The sequence below is a fragment of the Leishmania martiniquensis genome, chromosome 20 (assembly GCF_017916325.1).
Source record: "Leishmania martiniquensis isolate LSCM1 chromosome 20, whole genome shotgun sequence".
NCBI lineage: Eukaryota > Euglenozoa > Kinetoplastea > Trypanosomatida > Trypanosomatidae > Leishmania > Leishmania martiniquensis.
Window position 1 is genome coordinate 222735 of NC_090155.1, and position 18525 is coordinate 241259.

Below are 18525 nucleotides of genomic sequence, written 5' to 3' on the forward strand. Positions count from 1 at the left end.
TCGGCGCGCTCTCTCCCCCTTTTCAGCTGCCCCCGAGTCATTGAATGAAGACAATGCGTGACTCGATCGATCACGTTCGCGTCTGCTGTCGCGTGCGGCCCCTCAACGCCAGCGAAACCCGCATGCAGAGTGACCTGTGTGTGTCCTTTCCTGAGCAGTGCCCCCATTCAGTTGACTGCTATGTTGCCCCTATCGCCGGCAACAGCTCCGTGGCCGGCGGCACCTTAGCTGCTGGTGCGGCGTTGGCGGGCCGAGGCGACGGTTTTGGTGACGCCGGCACTTCAGCAGGGCGGCACTCCTTCACCTTCTCGCACGTCTTCCAGCCAAATGCGAGGCAGGCCGACATCTACGAGCACGTTGCGCGTCCCATCGTGGTGGACGTCCTGGCCGGCTACAACGGCACCATCTTCGTGTACGGGCAGACGGGAAGCGGCAAGACGCATACAATGTTTGGAGACTTGAATGGCGGTGCGTGGGCAACCGCTTGCGGCCCAGGCAGGCCTCCTGCAGTCGTCACGCCCAAGGCAGAGGACAACGAGGAGGACGCGAGAGATGAGGAGGCTGAAGATAGTGCTAAACGCGCGCGCCTTATCGACGAGGAGCACAAAGATGGGGGCCCTCACGCATATGAGCACTGCAGCACGCCGGAGGAAGAGGAAGAAGAGGAGCGACACGACGAACAGCAGCAACAGCACGCGTCTCCGCTGACCTTTCATGCGGTTCGGAGGCCCCTCAAGACCATGCGTTCGAAGCACAGCAGTGGCCACGCCAAGAGTGGCCATCCGGCGAGCTCAGCGATAGCGGCAGCTAGGAGTAACCTCACCTCATCACCGCCACCGTCGTCATCGCCGTCCACAGCAACATCCTCCTTCTGCCGCGCCAACGCCACCGTCACTCCGCTTGGAGAGCTGCAGCAGATCAACACACTTCAAAATGCTGCTAGCAGCAACGCTGCAGCCCATTCCTACACAGGGGGGAAGCCGTCGGTAAAGGCGGATGCCGCCGCCGCCGTCACCACCGCTGCATCGCCCTCTTCGGCGCTGGCGTGGGCTTCGAGGGCCACCGCCTCGCTGCCTTCTGCGTCTCGCCACAGTGGACCGCCTCGGTGCTCAGCAAAGAGCGTAATGGGCCCGCGCTCCGTCTTCACCGGTGACGCTGTGAGTGGCGTCATTCCGCGAGCGGTGCACGACATTTTCGATGCCATCGCCCACGCAGACCCGTCCAAAGAGTTCGACGTGCAGATGTTTTTCGTAGAAGTGTACATGGAGCAGATTCGTGACCTCCTCACCTCCAATCCGTTCACTTCAATGTCGTCTTCGTCGGCTGATGTCCGAGGACGTGAGCACCAACTCGTTCTACATCGATGGCTGCCGCCATCCACACGTTTCATCTGCCAGGGATGTGCTGCGCCTGGTGAAGAGCGGCCTCAAGCATCGGGCAACTTCAGCCACGGCGATGAACGAGACGAGCAGCCGTAGCCATTGCCTTCTAAACCTGACCGTGAAGAGTGTCGACCGCGCGCAGGGGGTGTCAACGGTGGGTAAGCTGTACTTAGTCGACCTCGCTGGTAGTGAGAAGATCGGTAAAACCAACGCCAAAGGGCTGCGCCTGGAGGAGGCAAAGCTGATCAACAAGTCCCTATCCACTCTTGGCATGGTCATCATGTCTCTGACAGATCAAAGCGCCACGCACACACCGTACCGAGACAGTGTACTCACAAAGATACTGAAGGATTCGCTTGGCGGAAACTCGCACACAGCGCTCATGATCTGCTGCAGCCCTTCCCAGTACAACGCGCAGGAGACGCTGTCGACGCTGCGCTTCGGTGCTCGCGCCAAGGCCATCAAGAACAAGGCGATTGTGAACCGAGACCTCACCGCGGCGCAGCTGCGGCGCATGCTGGAGACAGCCAAGGAAGAGATCGAGCGACTGCACGTGGCACTGCAGCAGCAAAGCACGGTGGCGGGCTACCGTCAAGGGGCGTCGAACCTTCCTGTCTCTACGTCGCGAAAGCTGTCGAACGCCGCCACTGCAACGGCGTCTCCAATGGCGACCCAGGCAGACATGTCTCACATCACGGACCTGCTTGAGGAGCGTGCGACGGAGCAGACGCGCTTGCAGAATCTCCGCGCTGAGGTGTCGCAGCTGCAAGACAGTCTCAATGGCGCCCAGGACATCATCAGCGCGCTACAGGAGGAGCGAGATGGCTATATTGACAAGGTGCAGAGCTTTCAGGAGGAGATTAGCATCTGGGAAGATGCGTACGCGACGTCATCGATGCGTGCGGCTACTCAGGACGCGCTGCTGCTGCAGTGCACGGTGCTCCTCCGCACCCAGGCAAGCGAGATCCAAGACCTTACGCAGCGCATGGAAGCCTACGCCCAGCTGATTCAGCAAGCCCGCGAAGCCGTCGATCAGCTCAACGCCTACGCGCGCGGGGTGGAAGCAAACGGCGAGCGGCGACGAGCGCTTCTCACCGCGGAGACACCCAAAGAGCACGCTGCCGCATCAGCCTCCCCGACCACACTACCTGGGCATGCGCAGCAGGTTTTCACCAGTGAAGATGCACCACATGGCCTCATGTCTTACCCTTCAGCTGCCCCACACGGACTGGATGTGGGCGCCATGGGCAGCAGACAAGAGGGCAGTCAGCGGTGCAGGACCGGCAGCAGTGACCTTCCAGAAGAAGAAGAATCGCCCAACCCGCGCTGTCAGACGTGCGCCTACGCAGACTCGCTGCAGCTCAGCCCCTCGCGCCTTCCGCCCCGATACCGTGTTGCGAGCAACTGCCGCCGCAGTCCCTCATCAGCGTCGATAAGCAGACCGGCTGGGGCAGCAGCGGCGCAGCAGTGGCCGCCGCGCGCTGCCTCGATGGGGCAGAATGACAACGGCGCGTCCCACATCGGCTCCTGTGGCGGGGGCTGTGTGACATCTGCGGTGCATGCAGAGTGTGTCCACCGACTCGAGGCGGAGCTCGCCTCGCTTCAGTCGGATCACACGGCGCTGCTGCAGCAACACAAGGAGGTCCTGGCGGAGCTGCAGTCAAAGCAGCGCATTCTGGATCTCCGCCGCAGTCACCTGGCCACGGTGAAGGATGAGCTGAAGCGGGAGTACGCGGTAAACCAGGAGCTGCGGGAGCGCCTTGAGAAGGGGCGGGATAGCCTACGAGGGCCGCTGGAGATGGCGCGCAACGATGCCAACTACTGGCGCCGGCGGTACGAGGAACTCGCAAGTCGAAAAGAGCAGCCCCGCCCCTCTGAATATCATCGGAGCTCCCTCTGCTTTCCCTTTCCACTGCCACAGCCGCAGCCGCCGCACGAGGCTCAGTGCGGTGGCGCACTGAGTGCGGAAACCCTGAAGGCGGTGCCGTCCGATGCCTCTGCCGCTTTGGCCACTGGTGAGAACACGGTAGCTAGCAGAAACCGCTCCTCCATCCCAGGAACCTCGTCCGGCGTCTTGTCGTCGAGGGTATCTGGCGAGGCGGTATTGCTGAGCCTGTCGTCAGGCACGACACCACGGCGGTCGACCGTGGCACGGCACACCACAGGGTGCGAGGATTGACACCGCCTACAAGTGATGAGGGCGTCCTTTCGCCTCTCCGCATGTACTTCTCCTGCTCTGCTCCCACGATGTTTTCTCGCGTGGCTACTGTGTCGCGGACACGGCAGTTGCTCTGGCCGTGGGAATTTTTATGCATGCCCGCTGCCGCACAGCATCGCATACGGAGCATGTACGCGTGGCTCCTCTTGCGCGACATCTGGGAGAGCGCGTTGCCAAACATTCTCGGTCATAGCGCGCGCACTCTGTTGGCTCGTCTTGCAGGAACAAATGGAGGCGTCGCGGTCTGTTTCCTTCTTTTTTGTTTGTATGGCGACTGTCACCTCTTCGGCGCGGCAGGGGACGAGAAACGCGGGATGGGGTGAAGTGGCACGTCGATGAATCGACTGCAGATGCGCAGCTGCCCTGCGTGGTGTTTGTTGGCCAGACACGTATCACAGCGGCTCTTTTGGGCGCCATGCGGAGCGGCTTCCGCACACATTAGAGGTGCAATGGCGGCTGGTGCGCCCCCCACACACACACACACACAACGCGCGCGCGCATCACCATCACTCGTTTTCTTGCACATACGCACACACGCATATATATATATATATACATATATATTTGGACATGAAGAGTATTCACTGATGAAGAAAAGCACAAAAGGCAACAGTAATAGGGAGAAAGGGCACAGAAGAGGGCGTGAGAGAAGTTCCGCTCGGCCGCTGTCGTGCCTGCGCGGGTGTGGGTGTGGGTCGGTATGCGTTTTTTTTTCATACCCCCATAGCTGCGCCAAAGGTGCGCCCATCAATGCCAGTGGGTGGGCTTGAAAAGGCCACGTCTCCGCCCTCTCCCGTCCCCAGTGCAGGGCTTGGACCCACTTCGCACAGCCTCTTTTCTTCGTTGTACCTTGAGTTGCGCTGGCCCAGTGGGGGAGTGGGGGCTCCAAGTCCTTCCACCTCTCCTGCCTCTCTCTCTCCCTGGTGGGAGCTTGACGTGTTCCCCTTCGACAGGTGCGGCGGCACTTGAACGCCGATCAGCAGCATCTCATCCCAGTTGTGGGCGCTGCCTTCAGTCTGCTTCCCTCCCCCTCCCTCCCCCATGCACACCTCTTCTCTGCTGTACCTTAAGCGGACCTCACTCCTCCTCCCCCCTCCCCGCCCCGTACGCACACCTCTTCTCTGCTTCTCTTCACCCTCAGCAACAGATCTCTCCGTGTGAAACATGTCGCACATCCTCTCCGCAGCCCCGCTCTTTCGGGAGTACCGTGTGCACCACAGCTCCGCTGATGGCATCCTCGTGCAGCTACCCGAGACGAAGGGCTTCGGCCGGCTCACCGTCACGACCCTGGGCGATGATCTGCTGGCTAAGCGGCTCCTGGCAAGCCTCTCGACTCGAGAGCACGTGTTGGCGATACCAATGCGCAAACGAGATGCTCAGGGGTATCGACTGCTGACAACAGACTTGAAGGAGGGCTTCAGCGCGATACGCACCTACCCTGAGGCGGTGCGCCGCCTCGCGCTAATGCTGCTGCGCAAGCACCTGCTAGTGGGACTCGGTACAACTACGGCGGCTCGCCTGGTGCGTGGATCTGCGAAGGGCTCGGTGCTGACGATTCATCCTCGCATAACGGCCGTAGCGGCTCTCGAAGACCTCACCAAGGGTCTCTCCACAGCATCCATCAAGTCGTTCAGCGGGGCAGCGTCGCATGCCCAGCTGCGGCATGACAACCGCGGCGGCGGCGATGGTGTTGGTGACAGCGGTGGCAAAGAGATGCACGCCGAGCATGCGCAGGAAAGTCGAGCTGCAGGCGCGAACATCGAGAAGAGCACAGCGACAGCCGGCGCAAACGCCATCGAGGTGCGCCTTCTCAACTATGATGTAAGCGCCGATGTCGTTAACGTGACAGCGAAGGCGGATGTCGTGGAAGGCACGCCGATCGACACGGCTGTCTCCGCGGCAGCGCTGGCCACCCTGCATCCTGGCGACCTCGTATCCTGCACGGTTCTGCTCTCATCGACAGATGACGGCTGCGCTGTTGTCCATGTACCTGTACGGAGCATTACTACAGACTTGCAGGGCGGCGGCACCAGCTGCGTGATCCTTCTAGGCTATTACCTCTACGACTGGGACGGTAAAGGGGCCGTCGCAGCGCCGGTGGTTGGCCACACGTTGGATCTTGTGATCGAGTTCAGCCCTGAGGTTGCCCCTCTGCGCGATGTGATGCCATTCGTAATTCTGTCGAATCGCCTTCAGCAGTTCCACCGCCTTCCAGCGGTCCGTCGCCCCACCAGAGCCGAGGTGGAGGCAAGGCCGGCTGCTGCCCTCCCTGCAAGCCTCTGCAAACCTCCGGCTGCCGCACACGGACTGCTCGGGTTTTTTCCATGGCGGACCGAGTCTGCAGCGAACGCGCGTCGTGCCGAGGATAGCGAAGACGATGAGGACGCGGCCGAGGGTGACCGTGGACACGGCTCGGCTGTGGATCGTCAGCAGCGGACGCGTCGCCGCAAACTGGAGGAGGCCATTGACGCCTATGAGCGAGGCATGGAGACGGCGGTGCCAACCAGCCCGGATGAGTTTCAGCGCTTGCTGATTGCGAACCCGAACAACAGCTACATCTGGACGCAATACATGGCATACCACGTCGGCTTGCAAGAGTACGAGGCAGCGCGTCAAGTGGCCGAGAAGGCACTGAGCACGATCGGTGTGCGAGAGCAGCAGGAGCTGCTGAATGTCTGGGTGGCGTACCTGAACGTGGAGAACCTCTACGGGACGGAGGAGTCGCTCTCAGCGGTGTTCCGCCGCGCACAGCAACGACAGCTAAATCAGCTCGCGCTGTTCGAGCGGCTTGCAGACATTTATGCGGCATCGCGCAAGCCTAATCAGCTGCTTGCATTGTGTCGCGCCATGACGGGCAAGTTCCGCACTGAGCGCCGCACGTGGGAGCGTCTCGGCATCGTACTCGTTGATCAAGGGAAGCGCGATCAACTGAAGCGGGTCTTGAAGGATATGGGCGATGCTCTGAAGCGTGACGATGCCACGCTGGCTGTCGTACACATCGCCATTCACGAGTACAAGCACGGCAGTCCCGAAAACGGCCGTGCGCTCTTTGAAGGCTTGCTGCGCAAGGTGTCGAAGCGGTCGGACGTCTGGTCAACTTACATTGACCAAGAGTTGGGATTGCTGAATCGTAAGGACCCGACGGCGTCGACGCTTCAGGTGCGGCAGATCTTTCAGCGCACTGTTGCTATGAACTTCTCGGCGAAGGTGATGCAGCAGATTCTCACGCGCTTCCTCTCCTTCGAGAAGCTTCACGGCACGCCAGCTGATGTGGAGGCTGTGAAGCAGTCCGCGCGCACCTACGTGGAGGCAAAGATTCAGGCCGTCACCGACTCCGGTGTCCCCGATGCGGCACCTCCGTGATGAGTTGGCAGCGATGGTCTCTCTTTCGATGACTGGCCGCTGTTATCGAGGCACTGCATTGCTGTGCAGCGAAGGCCGCGCTGTATTTGGCCTGTGTGTATTTTCGACTTCCGCCTCCTCCTCCCACCCCCGCAACTTTTTCTTTTGCATCTGCATGTCGGCGTGAATGGGAGTGTGAGGGGGAGGGGGGAGGATGGGGGAGAAGTTTGTGTATGTGTGCGTGGGTGCCTGTCGCTAAAAATGTCCAGTGAAGTGGTGCACGCTCTGCGAGCGCATTACTGCGCATCGGCGTTTACTGCGATTTCGGATACCGCCTGCATGCTGTCTCTCTCTTTCTCTATAGCCTTTTGTTTTGGCTGCGGTGGTTGGCGTGCCATAGACACTCGCGGAGCGCTTCTTTCCCTCCATCGGCAAAAACCTGCAGAAGACACACGCACACCAAACAAAGGCAGCGAGTAGGGGAAGGGGTGAGGACGCCACCGATTTGTGTGTAATGAGGCAACGATTAAGCGCCACGTAAGGCAAAAAAAAGAGAGACGAAATCGGGGAGGATACGGCGCCCCGGCGTTTGCGCTCTGCGTGAACACCTCTCGAGAGAGAGACAAGCGAGCGGAGCATGGTGTATAAGAAGACGTGTGGGGGGCGCTTGACTCCGAGGTCTTGCCGATTGAGGGCGAGGGAGGGGATGGCGGTGCCTGAAGAGTGCGCACAGTAAGGGTAGGAAGGCAATAGGGGACACCCACGCTGCGAACCTCCTCGCCCCTGTGCATACCAGATGTAGGGCGGCTGCATTGCAGGCTCTTTACTCTGCACTGCGTCTGAGAACGATGGGTTTATGCGCAGTAGTGTATTTTTTTCCGCCCTTTCGGCGTGCAAACATCGTCTGATAGCGCCATTTTTACTCTCCCTCCCTCTACTGCTCTGCTGTTTTTATTTTTTCTTCCGTTGTGGTCGATGAATGACATCAGCCCGCCTGCATCGCGTGTCTGTTTCTGTGTGTGTGTGTGTGTCTCATCCTTGCCCACACCAAACGCGCGAGCGTGCCGCAGAGCATATCGGCGTGCACGCAAGTCGCCTTGGAGGGCACAAAAATCGACGAATTAAATCTTCATCGTCTTTTCGTCTCCAAAAAAAAAACATTTACTCGATCGGTGTGCTGCTCCCTTGACCACTGCCCCCCTCCCCTCCCCCTCCCCACACACACCCTCTCCACCCCACCGTGATCGTACCAAGGCGAGGAGCGCATTGCGTGCCATCACCATGGAGCAGTTCGAGTCGGTGAAGACCATGATTGACAACCTCCGGTCCGAGGACCCCGAGGCACGTCTCAACAGCATGCGCGGTATCCATCTCATCACAACCACGCTGGGCCCCGAGCGAACCCGTGATGAACTACTCCTATACCTCACAGACTACCTCGATGACAACGACGAGGTGCTGCGCGTCTTCGCGAACGCGCTGGGGACGATGCTACCAGAGGTCGGAGGTGTAGAATACACCAGCAGCCTGCTGGCCCCACTAGAGATACTGGGCAGCCTGGATGAGGTGACCGTGCGCGACGAGGCTGTCGCATCTCTTCAGCTCATTGGCAGCCAGCTCTTCAAGCCTGGTAGCACCATAGGCAGCAGTGGTGTGTCTTCTGCGGACAACAAGCGCAAGGACTCAGCAGCAAAGCCTCAAAGCGAGTTCGTAAGCATGGTCCGCCGCCTCGGTGAAGGAATGCCGCAGTGTCGCAGCACGGCCTGCTCGCTAGTCCCCACCATCTATCCCTACGCTGACACCAACACGCGCGTTGACTTGCTGAAGCTTTTTCAGAAGCTCTGCGAGGATGACGAGATCCTTGTGCGCCGCGCCGCATGCATTGCCATGGGCAAGCACCTCGCTGGTGTACTCGGCCCGAAGGGGTGCTCAGAGCTCGTGCCGGTGCTAAACGCGTTTGCCAAGGATGAGAGTGACGGCGTGCGCCTGCAGGCGGTGGCGACGTGTGCGTCACTGCTGCAGGTGCTCCCTGAAACGCAGCACTCCGCTATCCTCTTAGCCGTCCGGTCGCTCTCGTCGGATAGCTCGTGGCGTGTTCGCTACATGACGGCGGACTCGCTAGGCAGCCTCGCCGCCGCTCTTTCGCCACCGGACGTTGTCAAGTATGCGGTGCCGGTATTCCGTTCCCTGTGCCAGGACTCGGAGCCGGAGATCCGCGCGTCAGCGGTGTTCAACATGGCCAACGTCCTTGCCGCGTGTCGTGACGCGACCGGCAAGAAGGATATCCTAGTGACCGGGACGCGGCTCGTGTCCGACGACGTCAGCCACGTCCGCATGAGCCTCGCGAGCGCGGTCCTGAAGTCGGTCGCGCACGTTGCCAAGGACCTCTGGGGCACTACTATCGTCCCAGCGTGCACTGCACTGCTGCGCGACGCGGAGGCAGATGTCCGGCTGGCTCTTGTGTCCGGTTTCAGTTCCATGGGCAACACGCCAGAGGCAAAGGAGCTGGCGCCGAGCCTCGTTCCTGTTGTCATCAACCTCGCTTCGGACACGAAGTGGCGCGTGCGCGAGGTGGTTGTTGCACAGGTGCCCTACGTGATCACCTCGCTGGGGCGGAGCGCCGAGCAAGTGCTACAGGTGTGCGTCACGCGTCTGACCGACCGCGTAGCCGCCATTCGTGACGCCGCAGTGCAGTCGTGCTGCAAGCTGGTAGCCGAGCACGGGAGCAGCTGGGCCGCCTCGAAGCTTCTGCCACAGGTTCAGAGTCTTGTAACAGACCCCAACTACCTCCATCGCGTTGCGCTCTGCCACCTTTACGCGGCTCTCGCAAACGTCGCTGCCTTTGACGCGGCCACATGCGAGTTGGCGGTATGGCCACAGCTTGTGATGCTTCAGAAAGATGTCGTGCCGAACGTGCGCCTGAACGTAGCGAAGGCGATCATGGCCCTCAGCCGCGCTGACAAGATTCCTGCGCGCTTGACGAAGCCGGTGCTGAGGTGCCTTAGTGAGGACACTGAAGCGGACGTGCGCGATGCCACGGTTGCAGCTCCGGGGCCAAAGCCGTCCGGGATAAAGAAGTGAAAGAGTACGCGAACCAAGCGCGAGACGCCCACGGGGGAGGAGGAGGGAGGGGCGAGGCACCGCATACGCAGCGGGCGTGTTTCCGTCGGGCCGCCGAGAAACTGCTGGAAAAAAGCGCAGGGCAACGGCAGCCACAGCACAGTAGCTGCTTCTGCTCACGCCTTCTCCCCCCCCCCACTGTCGCGGTGTCGCTGCTTTCGCAAAATAGAGCAAAGATAAAAAAGCTGTTGCTACCTGCACGAGTTGGCCGCCGCTGTTCTATCTATATCTCTCCTCTCCTAATTGTGCGTGCTCCTTTAGCACGGCGATCGAGGAGCGATGACGTGTGGCGGGCGCGACGGAAGAAAATGCGGAGAGCGGGAGGACAAGGATGGCGCTATCACGACGCAGTGACGTGCAGGTATGTAAGCGTGCGTGTACGTTTATAGATTTGCGGCACGCCCTTCCCTCCTGCCTCGTATACGGGCCCTTTCGCCAACATTTTATCCCATCCCTCCCATCACACTCACTGCTTTCCATTCCTTTACCCGCGTGCGTGTAAGATGAGACTGTGTGTGTGTGTGTCTATGCGAGCCCGTTTACCTGCGCAACTGCTTGGCTGTTTCGTTAAGCGTTTCTGTGTGCTTGTGTAGGGTGGTCACCTCGTTCCTCATCCTCTCCCCCGCCCCGTCCCTTCGCTCGTGCGGTTGGGCTGTTTTGCGCCTGTCCCCGTCCCCGCATACCACGTCGTGGCGCTCCGTCACCCCTTTTCCCGAAGACTGTCCTACGGAGCCCCTCACACCCCCAACCACCCTGGGGCGACACACAGAGATGTGCTTGCATGTCTCCGCTTCGTCCATACCCTTTCTTCATCCTGGGGGTGATGCGCTGCCACGAGAGCGGCGCTGGCATGCCTGCACAAACCGTTCGCATTATGGGAAGGACGACTGAAGTACACTTGTGCGTCCACGCGCATGATAGGGATAGTCTGCATACAGGCACGTATATACATATGCGCTGACCGAACGGTAACGTCACTCGATCAGTGGCAGCCCTTTCCGACGCGGTACTCCGAGTCTTCTCGCCTGGTGCACTGGGCATTGCATCGCGCGTGACGACGGCACCAGTGCAACAATAACGACGAAGGGAACCGAGACGCTTGGGAAAATGTTCGACGAGACATGCTAGGGATACCCCCACCCCTCCTCCTCCTGTTCCTCCATGCCAAAATGCGCCCCCCCTCCCTCCACCACCACCACCACCACTCCTACGCCATGGCCGCTCACCCACGTGCACACACTCTCATTCCCCATCGCACCCTCTCCTCTCTCTGCCGTCTTGCTGCCTTTTCTTACCTGAAAATGCGCCCTGGTGCGACGCTACGCGTTCAGGTTCGAGTGAGCCTCCGCAGCGGCTGAGGTCTTTCCTTCACCCCCTCCCCTCTCTCTATGCGCTGCATCGCCCTGGGTGGGAACGCAGTGGAATCGCGTAACTGCTAGGCAGTGACCTCTACGTGTGTGTGTGTGTCAACAGCTACGTGCTTGTGCGTCTGGAAAATCAATGGGTGCACTGAACGCTGCAGCGCGTCGACCCCATCAGCAATACTCGAAGCGCCAGGATCGAAGCCCTCGCTGTCCTGGCAGGTGCGACATCATCGCGAGAAGCCAAGCGCAAAGCTGCCGCTCGGGTACACGGACACCCATTAAACCCCTTCGACTCGGACGGGCCGGGGTGCTGGCGTAGTGACATTACGTCGAAATGCTGCGACGAACAGTTTCCTGTTGTAACCGGCCAAAGGGCCCGCCAGGGCTGCGCCCTGGGAAGGAGTACCGCCTGACTGTTCCGTACCGCAGCGAGGTGACGATGATTCGCCAGGCCGGCTTTAAGAAGTTTAACAGCAACATCCGCGAGCTCTTCAAGAAGCCGTTGGAACAGAACAATATCAAGGCCGTGCCACGGGACCTGGGTGAGCTGCCCCGCAACTACGTGGTGAAGCTGCTTTTTTTTCACCAGCCGATTCGCCTGCTCGACTTGTGGGAGCTTTGCAAGCAGCACGATGACGTCCCCCTCGACTCCGCGCGGCACCTGCGCCTCGTGCTGAGGATTGCGAAGCTGCAAAAGTGGGTGTACGCAGAGAAGAATCAAAGCAACAACCTCTACTACTACTACGTGCACCGGGGCCGTACCCATGAGGTGCAGCAGATGGTGCGGCAGGCTGAGGTGGCGAAGCGGGCGCAGGAAGCGGAGGCGAAGACGCAGGCGGTGCGCATGGATGAAGAGCGTCAGGCCCGAGAAGCGCAGAGCCTTGACGACCGTATCGTCGCTCTGCAGAATACGTTAGTTAGCAATATGAGCCGCATACGCGCCTTCGATCCCGCCCATGTAGACGCCAAGCCGTACGTCACGGAGTCTGGTGCCGTGAACTGCGCGTGGCACTGGGAGGGGGCGGCTCATGCGGCGGCACAGAGAGCGGGCTCGAACGCCGGGGAAAACCCGTAGCTGTAAAGAAAGAAGAGAGCATTTTCCCTCGTCCTCCCTCAACGCCGCGTGCGCGGTCGCACCCACCGCGTTGCGTCGCCGCCGCTAAGGCTCTCTGCAGGATGACGCCGGCTCAACTGGGCGCCGAGACATGCGCGTCTGCTCGCCTGCAAGATGCTCGTTTTCTCTCTTTCGGTCGCCTTTGCTGTTGCTTTCAGCTGCGCCCCTGTCGCGATAGTGCGCCGGTTGAGGTCTCGCGTAAGTGCGAGTGACGCGTTTGTGGCGGGTGGCTCGGCGCCGTGTGGGGGCGAAGGTGCATGCATGGGAAACGAGGAGAACCAAGAAGATGCCTTAAGGGTAGCATCACGGAAAGATTCAGCAGTGATGATGATGAGGGGCGAGGCCACCTCCCCCCTTCCCTCCCTCTCCTCCTTCCCTTGTGTAGGCGGACAAGCAGAGGTGTAACCGGCGCGAGGTTTCGCTTTGTGTGCGTCCTCTTTCAAAGGGCTCGCCCTCCCTCTCGCGACATGAGTCGAGCCTCACTGATTCCATCGCGTCACAGACTCATCTGCCGTGCTGCGAAGCATCGGTAGACGCGCTGCACAGCAAAGCGCTTGCGCAGCCATCAGAGCACAGACCCTGCTGAAAGTCATACCACCGCCTCGCAGGCTGCTTCACAGCCACCAACACGATGCCTGCCACCACGTACTGCGCCACTTTTCGAGGGCGGCTCAGGATCTTCATAGCAGTGGGTCGTGCGAGGGCCGAGTGGAGCACGCTCGAGTCACGGTGGGACTTCATTCGTCAGATGGGATGTCACACGTGTGGCCGTCGTCTGCGGCTTCCTCAACGTCATATCCTGCAGAACCTGGCCGCCGGCATTTGTAGCCGTGAGTTGCTCTGAAGAACCTAAATCGTACGAAGTGAGCTCGCGCACCACCGAACGCAGCTCCACGTTGGCAAGGGATAGGAAGAGGGGTGGAGGCTGCACGACTCCCCTCACGCCGAGTCGAGTGCTGCAGGCCCTGAGATGACACACACGCTGAGGGATGTCCCCCTCTCTCCCCCTTCCGCAAGAGAAAGGGGTGGTAAGGCAAATGGGAGCAAACAAATCGGCAGAGAATCGGGCGAGGCAGATAGGAGCGCCATGTCAGCTGCGCCACCCGCACCCGCCCTCCCCTCATTAGCTGTGAGCGCCTGCTCGGGCTCGTTTTTCGCCTCACTCCTCCGATCTTTCTTGCGGCGGCCTCGTCTGCGGAAGGACCTGACATTCACTGCTCTGCGGCCCCGCCTCTCAGGGAACTGCGCTCCTCCTCGCTGAGGTGTCTCCAACTCGGTGCCCGGCTCTTCTTCCCCGCATCCCCGCCTCTTCATGCGGCGCACTACGCTGATCATTGACCCCCGTAACTTTTATTTTTCGCTGTTTTCTGCTTGTGCTGTCGCCCCTTGCGCTGCGTTGTTTGCTTTGAAGGGCACGCGCGCGAGTATGGCTGGGAGCGTGGGTGTGCATCATGCGTAGACGTGCCTCGCCTACCCCTCACTCTCTTCCCTTTCTGCGCCATTTCTCTTTGTGCATCGTATTCGTCTGATCACCCGCACCACAGCCCTCACCTTTTTTTTATCGCATCGCGGCAACAGCAGAGAAATGCAGTGGCAGCAGGTGACGCCTGGGCCCGCAGCGCCCTACGCGGCGCCATTTAGTAGCACATCGCCGCCTCTCTTTGGTGTCATAGTCCCCGGTTGCCCTGTGCATACGGACATATCTGCCGTCGATACCGGGCGGTGGACTGTCAACCTCGGCGTTGCACCGGAGAGCTTTGTTGTGTTTCTCACAATGTCGGGGCCACTCCCACCTGGCTACGGCATCGGCCTCTTCCTCGCTCGCGAGGACACGATGAGCTTCCAATATGTCGGTGCTATCACCCAGCAGCGGCCGAGCTCCATTGTCAGAGTTTCCGCCGTCTTCCTTGACGCTGCCCAGCCAATCCGTATCGTGCTCGGATTGGCGTTGGAGCAGGAGGAGGCGCTGCACAACCTCGGCCTTACGCAGGAGCAGCCACTGCAGCAGTCGCAGGCGGCTACCAAGCTGGCCATTGCCGAGCGGATTCTCAAGGACCTGTACGAATTCGTTGTGAGCTACGCCCGCACCCTCACCTGGGACGGCGGCATCAATGGTATTGGCTCTCTCGAGCCTGGAGAATACGTGGTGTTGCCAGCATCCTTCGTGGACAAGTGGCGCGCGCGTGTGCAGACAAAGCTAGCTAAAGACAATGCCTTTTGGGCGTAGGCTCGAAGTCGACCGTAAGGGCGCTTGTGGCGGCAGTGTGCGGAGTGGGGGCGACGTGGCAGACTTCGGCGGCGAGCGGAAAGGGCGCACCCTCACCAGATGGTGGTGCGCTCGCCTGTGCTGCTCGAACTGCACTGATGAGAGTCCTTCACCCGGTGGGTCTTTTTTTGCTTTGTTTCCTCTCTCTCTTTTGCTCGCTCGGTGCCGCACCGCTGCTGCTGTGGAGGCAAAGATGAGGGGAGAGGGACTGGAGGTGATCGATGCACTGCACTCGCTACGACTTTGGTGCAACCTCAACGCGCCGTGTTCTTGCAGCCGCCCTGCGCAAAGACGGGTGCTCGGATCCGTTTGTGGCTGTGTCATCTCCTCTTCCGTCACTCCTTCTTTTTTTTCGGTTGTAATTCGGCAGTACGTGCCTATACACGCATCGCCCCTTTTGTCTGTGCCTGCCTGGTACGGGAGTTCGGTGCGCTTTTCCTCCCCTCATTCTCCCCGTCACACACCCCGCACTTCACCTGTGTCGGGCGTCTCCGTGCGTCCGTAACTGTAGCCTTGGCGATAGGAGGGGTGTGCAGTGCCCTGTGTCGTAGTCTCGCCAAAGCTGCGTTTGCCGGTGAGGCAGGACACCTGCGCAAGCATACGGGGGGTGTCTGTGTGGGAGGCGCATTCGGATGCCAAAGATTTGTGAAAACAAACGAAAGCAACCAAAGGTGGAAAGAGAAGAGCAGAGCGGCTTTGCGCGGCAGCCACGGCAATCAGGGAGAAGCGCTGGAAGGTGAGGAGGTCCAAAACTTCAGAGGAAAACCGGGCGGCCCACCTCCCCTCCCCTCCCCCTTTTCTCTGTGAGCATGCCCCCATTGCTTGAGCATGGCCTCGACAGCATCGACAAATTAGCTGCATCTCGCGAGTCGCTCACTTTTTTGTCTTCTCAGCGCCGCGCACACCCCAGTGCTCGTCGAGCAGGCAGCGTCGGTGCCACCACCTTTCCCATGCCCCCCCCACCGCTGTCGTTGTCCGGGGCTGTATGCGGCGCGTATCGTTCTTGATCCCCCTTGGCCAGGCTCGTCTCACGCTAACTAAATTGGTGAATCCTTCCTGCATCCCTCCCTCCCTCTCTCTGCTTTCGCTATCCTGTGCTTGCTGCACCTCCCGCCCTTCCACCATTGGATCATCTGTCTGTGTGGGGTGGGTGCGTTACGACGGCCACCACGGCCACCACTTCTGCCTCCCCTCCCCTCTCCCCGACATCTCGCACAGCTTTTTGTTTCGCCGTGTTCTTCCCTCCCCTTCTCTCATTTTTTCCTTTACCCGTTGCTGTGACTTTCACTCGTCCCCCTGTCTCTCTGTGCCCCCGTTCCCGCCCCCCTCCCTCCCTTTGCCTCTTACCTCATCGCCTTGCCCCCCCTCCCCCCTCACACACACTTTCTCTTGGCTTCCCAATCATCACCCTCTCGCGCGCGCGTGCGTGTGCGTGTGTCGGTGTGGGTGTGGGTAAATCAGTATCAAAGGTGCCTGCGCGTGGATTGCGGCAGGTGCGGACGAGGGTCGCGGCGGAGTAACCTCCTCTTCCACGAACGCATAACTTAACGTGGGGCAGAACAGAAGCAAAAGAATATTGGGAAGTGGGGGAAACAACGAGTAGGCGGCCCCTCTCCCTCCCTCCCTCCCTCCCGTGCAGGTGTGTGTGCGAGTGCGACAAGGTAGACTGAGTTTCCATCCCGGTAGCTTCTCAGTACACACGCGCCGCACAGCCACGAATACGCACGTGACGGCTTCACAAAAGGAGGGACGGCACACCGGCAGCAGCATCGAAGGAAAGCTAAAAGGAGAACGGGTGTGGAAGTTTCATCACACGTTTCCATCTCCCCATCTCTCCCCGTCGGCGGCGTCTTGCACGCTTTCTCTGATTATTTTTTTTCGTGTGTGTGTGTGTGTGCACGCGCCTCTGTCTATCTGTCTGTGGGTCTGTGTTTGTGCGCGCGCTAGTTCGTGTGTGAATGTGAGTAGGTGCGCGCGTTTCGTGCTTAGCTCTTCTGTTCAGTGCAGCCCTCGCTGATTCCGTTGCAGTATCTCTCTTCCCTTTGGTTTACGTAAGCACGTGTGCTTGTTTAGCCTTGTTGGTTGGATTTGCTACCTTTGTGTGGGTGGGTGGGTGCGTGTGGGCGGGTGCGAAATTGTGTAGGAGAGTCTCCGCTGGGCTCTGTGTTCCGATCTTCTCAGCCCTGCGCTCTCCGGTCTGTGCAGTCCGCCTCCTCCATCCTCCACCGCATCCCCTCTGCTGATCTAGCCCAAGTGGTCGCTGAATCTTCATACCCTTTCGCCTCTCCCTCTTCGCGTGTGAGTGTTTTCTTTCTCGTTTCTTCCTTCTTTACCTCTTGCGCCGTTGGTCCCCTCCGCGCCTCCCTCGCTGTCTTTTTCGCCCCTCCTCTCTCTCCCTGTCTTCCTCCACCCCGGTAGCAGAAGCATTACATCTCCTCAGAGCCTTCCCCTGTCTCTGCAACCTTTTGGTTTGTTCATTTTCGTGTGCGCGTGTGCTTTGCCGTGCGCCCTTCTTGTGTCCCTCTACGCACCCCTCTCTCTCTCAATATCTATCTACCTATCTACGAAACCACACCCCGCCCATTCACGCACCTATACAAACATACACACAGCCGCCAGCGGGGAGAAGGAAAGGTGCAAGGATCAAGCTTTCTTGTGAGGCATCAGCTCCTCCTGCCTGTGCGAGTGTATCTTATTCCCCTCCATTCCCACCTCTCCTCTCTTTCGCCATCGCGCCCCCCTTTTTCCGATCGCCGTTCATACGTCAGACCCCTTCGACACTCCATCAGCTCCTTTTTTTGTTGTTTCAAAAACACCTCTCCTTCTTTAACGCCCTCTCGCCCTTCCCTCCCTCTCCCTCCCTCTCTCTCGCTCGCTCGCTCTTCCCCCCTCCCCCTCCCCGGGCACTCGCCCTAGCAGGACGCGAAGCCCGAGACGCAGACGAGGAGCAGAGAAAGAGAAAGTGCGCGCGCGAGATCGAGCGAGAGACTTAGCGAGTGCACCTCCCATCCAACACGTGCGGAGTACAGAAGCGAAAAAAAAACCGTTGCCGCGCTTGCACATTTTTTTGCCCTCTTCTCCTGCTCTTTGTTTCTTTCTCTCTTCAGTTTTTTTGTTGTTGTGGCAGTGCTCGGAAAGACGGGAGAGAGAGTTGTACGCCCTCTTTTTGTTTGCCGGCGTGCCTGTCTTGGTTTCCCCTCCTCCTCTCCTCTCCCTCTCTCTCGCTCTCTCCGCCCCCTTTGTACTCGGGTGTGGTGTCGGTGCCGGTGTGCCAGTTTGGGGTTCTCTCTTCTTCTATTTTCTCGCTTTGTGTTTTGCGCCGCCCCGCGCCAGAGGAAAAGGGAGTGAGGTGAGGTGACCCGTCGCCATCACGACGGCGAGCCATCGAGCGGGATCTAGCGAACTCGATTAGAGCCTACGCAGCATAAAAAACGAGGAAACAACAGCGACGACAGAAACACAGAAGTGAGGCACAGCAGCAACAAAAAAGAAGACACCAGCGGGAGCTCGTTGCCTTATCCGTTCACCTCTCTTTCTTGTCCTCTTCTCTTACGGTGTGTGTGTGCGTGTGTGTGCCTGTGTGTTGTTGTTGGGTGCGTATTGTGGGCACGTAAGCGTATCTCACTCTCCTCGTGTGCCAGAGTGTACCTCTTTGTCGATCCTCCTCCTCCTTCACTTGTTTTTTCTTTTCTTTCTTTCTTTCGCTCGCCTTGTGTGCG

At 59.7% G+C, this 18525-nt stretch overlaps 5 protein-coding genes across 5 annotated transcripts; all 5 read left to right on the forward strand.

Moving 5' to 3' along the window:
• Positions 1-1326: 1326 nt before the first annotated feature.
• LSCM1_06409 (uncharacterized protein) lies at positions 1327-3561 on the forward strand (the record flags this gene model as incomplete). Its single annotated transcript, XM_067323839.1, has 1 exon — positions 1327-3561. The coding sequence occupies one exon, from the start codon at positions 1327-1329 to the stop codon at positions 3559-3561; it is 2235 nt and encodes a 744-aa protein (XP_067179153.1).
• A 1203-nt stretch (positions 3562-4764) lies between these two features.
• Positions 4765-6963, forward strand: LSCM1_06410 (uncharacterized protein; the record flags this gene model as incomplete). The annotated part of the gene is made up of 1 exon (XM_067323840.1): positions 4765-6963. The coding sequence occupies one exon, from the start codon at positions 4765-4767 to the stop codon at positions 6961-6963; it is 2199 nt and encodes a 732-aa protein (XP_067179154.1).
• Positions 6964-8223: 1260 nt separating this feature from the next.
• LSCM1_06411 (uncharacterized protein) lies at positions 8224-10023 on the forward strand (the record flags this gene model as incomplete). Its single annotated transcript, XM_067323841.1, has 1 exon — positions 8224-10023. The coding sequence occupies one exon, from the start codon at positions 8224-8226 to the stop codon at positions 10021-10023; it is 1800 nt and encodes a 599-aa protein (XP_067179155.1).
• A 1737-nt stretch (positions 10024-11760) lies between these two features.
• LSCM1_06412 (uncharacterized protein) lies at positions 11761-12501 on the forward strand (the record flags this gene model as incomplete). The annotated part of the gene is made up of 1 exon (XM_067323842.1): positions 11761-12501. The coding sequence occupies one exon, from the start codon at positions 11761-11763 to the stop codon at positions 12499-12501; it is 741 nt and encodes a 246-aa protein (XP_067179156.1).
• A 1624-nt stretch (positions 12502-14125) lies between these two features.
• Positions 14126-14767, forward strand: LSCM1_06413 (uncharacterized protein; the record flags this gene model as incomplete). Its single annotated transcript, XM_067323843.1, has 1 exon — positions 14126-14767. One exon carries the CDS (start codon positions 14126-14128, stop codon positions 14765-14767), a length of 642 nt encoding a protein of 213 aa, XP_067179157.1.
• Positions 14768-18525: the final 3758 nt, after the last annotated feature.